Source organism: Lipotes vexillifer, unplaced genomic scaffold (genome assembly GCF_000442215.2).
Source record: "Lipotes vexillifer unplaced genomic scaffold, Lipotes_vexillifer_v1.1 scaffold248, whole genome shotgun sequence".
Classification (NCBI taxonomy): Eukaryota; Metazoa; Chordata; class Mammalia; order Artiodactyla; family Lipotidae; genus Lipotes; species Lipotes vexillifer.
The window spans coordinates 1,770,929-1,779,935 of record NW_006777568.1 but is presented as its reverse complement, the minus strand read 5'-3'; the positions used below and the strand labels follow the sequence as shown (position 1 = coordinate 1,779,935).

Genomic DNA, 9,007 nt, shown 5'->3' with positions numbered 1-9,007 from the left:
TGGTACCACCCTTCCCCCAAAAAGAGGAACAGGGTGGGGGACTTCATTCATTAAGTTGTGAGCCTTTTCGTTTAAAAGATCACTTTGGCTGCAGGGGCCAGAGGGGGAAAGCCCTGTTCAGCCAACTAACCCGACAGACACCCTGGGCCGCCACGTGCAGTTCTGGTTGACGCCGCACATATGAGTCTGGGCCATTAGGGGTTTATTCGTCCAGCGGATGTTGGCTGAGTCCATTTGTGTGCCCCCTGAGCCCTGGGTGTTGGGGAGACACATATGGACGGCCTGCACTGGCTGGTGGGTGTCTAGATGAGACAGGTGGGGTGGCAGTGGGGAAGATGTCCAGAGACTGCTGCGGGGACAGCGCTGGGAGGGAAGGAAACCCGAACCCAGGAATGGATTCGGGCAGCTTCCTGAGGCGGGAGACCTCTCAGTGGAGCCCCTAAGGACCACCTGGCCCCAGCCAGCCCGGAGGTGAGGGCTAGGATCCCAGACAGAGCCCCCATTTGCATGACCTTGGCTCCAGGGCCAGCAGACCTGGCCTGGGGTTCTCCATTCTTATGAAGAGCCTGGAAAAGCCATATCAAGCATGACAATAAAAAATCCAATTACACAACTGATGAGGAAAAGACGACATTTGGTAATAGAGGAAAAATTACCTGTACAACTTACCCGGGGCTTAGGACACAATTTCCAGGTAGAGGGAGAGATTTGAGGTCTTTTCACTAAGATTGTGGCGCCCTCTGGTGGCCTCGCGTGGATTTGCTCTTTATTAACCGAGGAAAGTTTGTGTTCAGGGATGAAGTGGAAGTCTCTGTGGAGGGCGGGGTGTCCTCCCGTCCAGGCTGCAGGCGCGTTCCGAGGCCCTGTCATTCATTTCAGGGAAGTGTGATTCACGACTTGGCGACTTTCTTTCTCCCCAAGCGCGGGCGTGGGCCGGACAGGCACCTTCATAGTGATCGATGCCATGATGGACATGATACACGCCGAGCAGAAGGTGGACGTCTTTGATTTCGTGTCCAGAATCCGCAATCAGCGGCCTCAGATGGTTCAGACGGACGTGAGTAATACCCTCCCCGGGCCCAGCTGCCCGCCCTGGTGTGAGCTTCGCACAGCAAACCCAGACGCCCCAGGATGTATGCCCTCTCCCCAAGATGGTGCACGCAGAGTGGTGCCCGGCAGGGAGAACGTCCTCAGTGACGCCCGCCGTCACACTGTCAGGGCCGTAGATGCTCGTTATAAATGGCCATTAATCTGACTCTGCCCCCAAACCCCCTCCCCTTTACACAAAGAGAAGAGAAGGGCCCCCTTGGAGCCCACCCGCGTCTCCCCGCAGATGCAGTACACGTTCATCTACCAAGCCTTACTGGAGTACTGCCTCTATGGGGACACCGAGCTCGACGTGTCCTCCCTGGAAAAGCACCTGCAGACGCTGCACGGCGCCACCACCCACTTCGAGCAGGCCGGGCTGGAGGAGGAGTTCCGGGTAGGTGCCGACTTGTAAGGACCACCATTTACACGAAGCTGCTTTCAGTTGCTTCCCCCCTCGACGGACCCCAGAAAACGCAGGGGAGCCGTCCTGCCCGTGAATTCCGAGGGAGGAATACTGGGCACTTTCAGAGCTTAGCAACCACCTGTGCAGGGGGCGTGTCGCGCATACACTTTAATTTCCCAAGACTCAGGAACTGTCTGGAGAAGCAGGCAGCTATTTCCATTGAGCAGGTGCCCTTGACGGTAGGGCTGTTAGAAGGCTGAGTGGTCTCTCGGGAACGTCCGGGTTGTAACTGCGTGGCTGTGTCCTCTTGGCCGCAGAAACTGACAAACGTCCGGATCATGAAGGAGAGCATGAGGACGGGCAACCTGCCGGCTAACATGAGGAAGGCCAGGGTCATCCAGATCATCCCGTGTAAGGCGGCCGGGCCGCGGAGCGGGAGCGCGTGTGGCAGGCGCCATCGGGCTGGTACCCTCTGGCTTCAGTTGCTAAGAAGTCCGTGTAAACCGCTGTAAACCAGGGGTCAAGGGCAGGGCGCCCTCTGGGACCTCTGTCAAGTGTGGGGAAGGCACGAGTGACCCAGACAGTCCTGTGGGTGTCAGGCGGGCAGCTTGTGACCTGGGCTTGGAGGCAGGAGAGGGAGGACTTCCTGGAAGCGGTGAGATTCTGGCCTGACTCAGTGCCTCCTGCTTCTGCATGTCATCCAGTTCTCCCCCGAGCCTGGGCAGAGGCATGGAGCCCCCCCGTACACAGAGCGGGGGTCTGGGCCCAGGATGTGCAGCAGGACCAAACTCAGCTGAGACCTTCCAGGAAGGGGCCCGGGGACAGGCGATCCGTGGGCGGGGTGGCATCGGGCACTGGGCTGCCCGGGGTCTGGGGGCCTGCAGGAGCGTCAGAGGAGCCCTGGGGGGAAGGGGAGGGCACCTGCCTCGAGGGGGAAGAGGACGCCTCATCCAGACGTCCCCTCCATCTCCCCGCCCGGACGCAAGCTCGGGCAGCAGCGGATCTCACGTGGACCTGCCCAGGCAGGCAGTGTGTGGGCTGAGCAAGACCTCTTCAGCCTCAGACCGTAGGGTCTTTGAGGCTGTGGTGTCCCCGGCCGGCTACCCGGGTCGCCTGCCTGGCCACACACTCCTTTCACTCTTTGAATTTACTTCAATGCTTACATTCTGGTAAGAATTACCTCGACTTATGACAAATGAGAACGATAAGTGGATTACTTTAGAACTTCCCTGGTAAAACACAACTTCCCTGGGCCACTTGAATCAACCCATCTTAGAAAGTGAACCTTCCGATGAGTTGACTTTTTTTCAGTGATTTTATCCATAAGTTTTATGTCTCGGAAGCTCCTAGCAGCATGTTCAAGTTTGCAAGGCAGGATGGGGTTGGTTCTGACCCAGGGGACGCACTGCTTTGCAGATGACTTCAACCGCGTCATCCTCTCCATGAAAAGGGGCCAGGAGTACACGGATTACATCAACGCGTCCTTTATAGACGTAAGTGCAGCGGCCCGGCCCTGCTTGCGTGCCTGGCGAGGACGCATGCTCTCTTCATCTGTAATCACAGAGACTCTTGATCAACTTGCTTTCACAATCAGAAAGGATGGACACGCCCACAGAAATCCAAACCATTTCATTAGCAGACACTTGCTTAAAGAAAATGAATAAGGAACTTTGGAAATAGAGGATGTAGGTGCGCTGCTAAATAATTTGCTATTTTTCCATTCTGCTTTTTTTTAAAATTTATTTAATTAATTTATTTACTTTTGGCTGTGTTGGGTCTTCATTGCTGCACGCGGGCTTGCTCTAGTTGCGGTGAGTGGGGGCCACTCTTCGTTGCGGTGCGCGGGCCTCTCATTGCGGTGGCTTCTCTTGTTGTGGAGCACGGGCTCTAGGTGCGTGGGCTTCAGTAGTTGTGGCTCGCGGGCTCGGTATTTATGGCTCGCGGGCTCTAGAGCGCAGGCTCAGTAGTTGTGGCGCACGGGCTTAGTTGCTCCGCGGCATGTGGGATCTTCCCGGCCCAGGGCTCGAACCCGTGTCCCCCGCATTGGCAGGCGGATTCTTAACCACTGCGCCACCAGGGAAGCCCTCCATTCTGCTTTTAATACATAGTGACTTCCCTTTTACCTCTCTGTTGCACACCACCCTCTATCAGTGCTTGCACACGCTTTCTCTTGCATGTGCTGTGCGTAGACAGCACGATTGTGTTCAGGCCCAGTCTTAGGCTGCTTAGTGCATAGCAGAGTTAGCTGATGAATGGGCAGGAGAGAGCATAGCAGCCAAGTCTGTGCAAGGGATTTTGTTTGCAGATGAGAATGCTGTGCCAGGGCTCACTTGGGCCCGAGGGGAGGACCTGGGACTTGAACCCACTTCCTCTAACTCCATGCCCAGGCTCGCTGCCCCACTGCGATGCTAACTTAGCTGTGACACATACAGACATGTTAGAATCAAAGCCAGCCCAAGCAAGGGGTTCATTATACCCATTCAGAGGTGACCTGGGGCTGAAGGGGGGCTGTCTAGCTTGGGCATCTTGACCTGTTTTCTGAGCGTGTGCCAGCTGGAGTTTGGCTCAGGCCCTGGAAGCCTGGACAATACTGTCCGTCATCCGGCCCCAGGCTGTCCTCCACTCCCATGTCCCACGGTGGAAATGGGTTGGAAGGAAGTCGAACTTTGACCTCTGCTCCCATTTGAAGGGCTACCGGCAGAAGAGTCACTTCATCGCCACCCAGGGGCCCCTGGCGCACACGGTGGAGGACTTCTGGAGGATGGTCTGGGAGTGGAAGTGCCATGCGATCGTGATGCTGACCGAGGTCCAGGAGAGAGAGCAGGTCAGGGCGCCGCCCAGCCCACCTGTGGGGCCGTGAACACACACCAGGTGCAGCCCACCTGATGTGACTACCTGTCCCTTGTGAATGTCTCACCCGCTGTCATCTGTGAGGCCAGGCCACAGCTACTGAGGAGGGGGAGAGGCTGGAAATGAAAAAGGTTTTATTTCATCACCACGCCCACCACAAGTTAATCGTAACTGCCCACTGGCCTTATTCTTAGCCTACATTTTATTTAACCTGCGTTGAAATTCTGCCATCTTGTGTTTGCCACAAATACAAATTTGGTCACAACCTGTTGAAGAAAAAGACATTTATTCACTTTTTCTTGGAACAGAATGACATAGGTATTGATATATGTACCTAATTAATATAGTTCTGGTAAAACTGAATGAGTTAAACATTTCTTTTTTCCCAAAGATCCATGCATGGCCTTCTTGTTTGGTGTTTGTTTTTTTTTTTCTGGCGGTACGCGGGCCCCTCGCTGTTGTGGCCTCTGACGTTGCGGAGCACAGGCTCCGGACGCGCAGGCTCAGCGGCCATGGCTCACGGGCCCAGCCGCTCCGCGGCATGTGGGATCTTCCCGGACCGGGCACGAACCCGCGTCCCCTGCATCGGCAGGCGGACTCTCAAGCACCGCGCCACCAGGGAAGCCCAGGCCTTCTTGTTTTTATTTAATAACGTAATAAACAGTCACGAACCCACCATCCAGCTGAAAAACCAAACTTTTGCCAATAATGTACATTTATCCAGATGCTCTCCCAAGAGGTAGCCACTGTCCTGAATTTGTGTTTTTTAATTTCTTTGCTTTTTAAAACCAGTTTTGTTGGGATATAATTCACATACCATACAATTCATCTTTCTAAAGGGTACAATTCAGTGGTTTTTAGTATATTCAGTGTTGTGCAACATCACTAATTCCAGATCATTTTCATCACCCCAAAAAGAAACCCCACACCCACAAAAAATTCACTTACCCACTTCCTCCCTGCAGTCCCTGCAACGACAAATCTACTTTCTGACTCCATGGATTTGCCTCTTCTGGACATTTCATATAAGTGGAATCATACATGTCTTTTGTGATTGAGCTCTTTCACTTAGCATAAATGTTGTCAGGGTTCATCCGTGAATCAGTTCCTCGCTCTTTTTTACTTTTTATTGTATAAATATACCACATTTCGTTTATTCATTCCTTAGTTGATGGATATTTGCGTTGTTTTCACTCGGGCTATTATGAATAATGTTTTGAACATTCATGGACACGTTTTTACATGAATGTCAACTTTTAATTTCTCTTAGGTAGATACCTAGGGGTGGAATTGCTGGACCATATCATGACTATATTGCAAACTCATATCACTTCACATTTGGAGGAACTGCCAGACTGCTTTCCGAGCAGGTGCCCCGTTTTGCATTCCCACCAACAATGCATGAGGGTTCCATTTTCTCGCCATCCTCATCAACACTTAACATTATCTTTTCAATTAAAGCCACCCTAGAAGATGTGTTCTTAGCTTTTTAAAAAATCTTTTTATATCACGTGTGTGTATTCCTAAAGAAACAACTGTTTAGTTTTGTCTGCTTTTGAACTTTATTCAAAAGTTGAGTTGGGGGCTTCCCTGTTGGCGCAGTGGTTGAGAGTCTGCCTGCCTATGCAGGGGACACGGGTTCGTGCCCCGGTCTGGGAAGATCCCACATGCCGCGGAGCGGCTGGGCCCGTGAGCCATGGCCGCTGAGCCTGCGCATCCGGAGCCTGTGCTCCGCAACGGGAGAAGCCACAAGAGTGAGAGGCCTGCATACCACAAAAAAAAAAAAAAAAAAAAAAAAAAAGTTGCGTTGGTTTTTCCACTCAAAATTATGCACTTGATATTCTCCTGTGTTGCTGCCTATAACTGTGGCTCATTCATCATTATTTCCTTATACTCCACGACACAAACTGTACATCCTGCGTCCATTGACTTGCCCCTTCTCCTGTCATGGGCATTTGGGTTGATTCTATTCTGTTGTTTTACAAACAGTGCTGCGGGTACTTTCTTGTACGTGTCTCATGATGCACAAGGAATAGTAGGTTCCAAAGAGACAAAATGCTGCATTGGAGAGTGTGTGTGAAAGTTTGAATTTGCAAGACATTTCCTAATGGCTTTCCCAAGTGGTTGTGGTTTCCAAAGTGGTCAGTGGGTGAATATCATTCATCGACATCCCTAGGGTTGTCTGATGTCCTCATTTTTGTTAATTAAATAGGTATAAATATCATCTCTTTGTGTCCTTGATTTGCACCTCTCTGATCCCTGTGAGGTCAGGAATCACTATGCATATTTATAGAGGAGATGTTTCGCCTTGTGCAAAGTGCCTGTTCATGCCTTTCACTCATTTTTTTCGTGGGTTGTTTGCCCTTTTCTTACTGATTTATAGGATTTCTTTACGTATTCTTGGTACTGATCCCTTGTTGGTTTTACGTATTGCAAATATTTCATCCCAGCTGATGGTCTGTCTTTTCATTCTCTTGATATTTTTGGATGACGCAGAGTTAATTTTATTATAATCTGATGTTGCAATCTGCTGTATCATGGTTGGTTTGCTCTTTGCGGCTCTTGTTTGTTAAATCTGTACCCCAAAATGAAAAGGTATTTTCTTCTTCTAAGGCTTTCACAGTTTTGTTTTTGACGTTAAGTCTGACCCTGTCTTGGTTTGTTTTTATTAAGGTTCAAGGCTACCATATATGGTAGGGCAAGTTCTATGCTGCCCAACTCCAGGAGGGGCTGGGACATTCATTCATATCAGCCCAGGTAGGGTGTGAGTCAGGGATCCAGTTCCCTTTTCCCATATGGAGAACTGATTTCCCAGCTCCATTTACTGACTAGTCTCTCCTCTGTGTCATGTCACTTCTGTTCTGTATCAAAGTTGCAAATACACGCATGTCTGTTTCTGGACTCTGCTCTGTTCCCTTGGTCAACAGGCACTGGTAGCATTCATATTCGTGTTCATATGTTATTTTCTTGGTCAGGCGAAATAACATTAAATGCTTTGAGAGCAATTCTGCACCAGATCTTCAAAACTGCTAGCAGCAAATTCTTTTTATGTTATCCCCCAAGGATAAATGCTACCAGTATTGGCCGACAGAGGGCTCAGTGACTCATGGAGAAATAACGATCGAAATAAAGAGCGATACCCTTTCTGAAGCCATCAGTATACGAGACTTCCTGGTCACTTTCAATCAGGTATTGTTGCCAAAGCCCTTTAATCTCTTGTGGACATCACTCGGGGTCTGCTTGTCATTGTGCCAGAATGTCCTGCTCCTTCAGGCTTTTCCAGAGCCCCAAGTTAGATCAGTATTGACGGCCAGTGAGGACAGTATGAAGCTGTGTTATCAAGTGGCCGATCTCCCATAGGATTTGAGCTCCGTGGTCCCCTGCCTCCTTGCTGGAGCACGGGGATGGTGGGGCAAAGCGGCCAACTCCGAGAGGCATCCCACCGCCACCCGCTCCCCAGGAGCAAAGGCCGTGGCCGAGAGCAGAAGGAATGAATGGATGAATCCACAGAGGCCTCTCTGGGGCTCTCTGCCATCCCCCCTCCCCACCGGGTCTTGGGCACTGCTCCCTGGCAAGAATGGGGACACTGTGTGTCAACTGTGGGTAAGATGACCCACGTGTGGGATTTGATTCTGAGCTCAAGGCGGTCAGAACAGTGAAACCCAGCTTTGCCCAAAGACTAGTTAGTTATCCTCTACACGGGTCACAGAACGACCCAGGGCGGCTTCACTCAGAAACTGCTCATCTCCAGCCTTGAAGGGACGTGTAGGGTCCTGGCTTCTCGAAAAAAGGGATGATTCCCGTTAGCTCAAGCAAAACTGCCAAGGATCCCATAGAGGGGTCTGGTGGGCCCTGGGGACTCGGGGGCGTATCCTCTGAGTGCCCTACCCCCACCCAGAAGGAGGCACTGCTGGCCTTCTACTTTAGGGTGGCCACGGCCTACAAACACCCTGACCGGGAGGCCAGCCAGCTGGGAACTCTGCTGGCCGCCAGACACCGTGGCCCGAGTCCCCGGGAGGGCAGGGAAGCCTGCGGTGGGGCAGCACTGAGGCGCCCTTCCCGCCCGGCAGCCCCTGGCCCGCCAGGAGGAGCAGACCCGGGTCGTGCGACAGTTCCACTTCCACGGCTGGCCGGAGATCGGGATCCCCGCCGAGGGCAAAGGCATGATCGACCTCATTGCGGCCGTGCAGAAGCAGCAGCAGCAGACGGGCGACCACCCCATCACCGTGCACTGCAGGTGAGCGGCCCCTGCTGGTGGGGCGGACACAGACCCCACGCCCAGCTCACTGCTCCCAGCAGCATCATCTGCCTGGACGGTATCCTGCCCCTTCCCTTACGCACATCACATAACGCAGATGCATAGGTGTCATCTTACCATAATAACACGCAGAAGCGTTTGGGCAGAAGGAGTCAGGAAATGCCTCAAACACACACTTCTTTGTGCTTTTTTTGTTTGTTTTTTTTTTGTTTTGGGTGGTACGCGGGCCTCTCGCTGTTGTGGCCTCTCCTGTTGTGGAGCACAGGCTCCGGACGTGCAGGCTCCGTGGCCATGGCTCACGGGCCCAGCCGCTCCGCGGCATGTGGGATCTTCCCGGACCGGGGCACGAACCCGTGTCCCCTGCATTGGCAGGCGGACTCTCAACCACTGCGCCACCAGGGAAGCCC

General features: G+C 52.4%; 1 protein-coding gene across 2 annotated transcripts in view; it reads left to right on the top strand.

The window, feature by feature from the left end:
* PTPRE (protein tyrosine phosphatase receptor type E) overlaps positions 1-9,007 on the top strand; it is a 41,835-nt gene that overhangs the window by 29,203 nt on the left and 3,625 nt on the right. For both annotated transcript variants that reach the window (XM_007451179.1, XM_007451178.1), the window contains 7 exons: positions 922-1,057; positions 1,334-1,483; positions 1,810-1,903; positions 2,909-2,985; positions 4,182-4,316; positions 7,406-7,531; positions 8,413-8,579. In XM_007451179.1, coding sequence (XP_007451241.1) covers positions 922-1,057; positions 1,334-1,483; positions 1,810-1,903; positions 2,909-2,985; positions 4,182-4,316; positions 7,406-7,531; positions 8,413-8,579 — 885 coding nt within the window. The remainder of the gene's footprint in view (positions 1-921; positions 1,058-1,333; positions 1,484-1,809; positions 1,904-2,908; positions 2,986-4,181; positions 4,317-7,405; positions 7,532-8,412; positions 8,580-9,007) is intronic.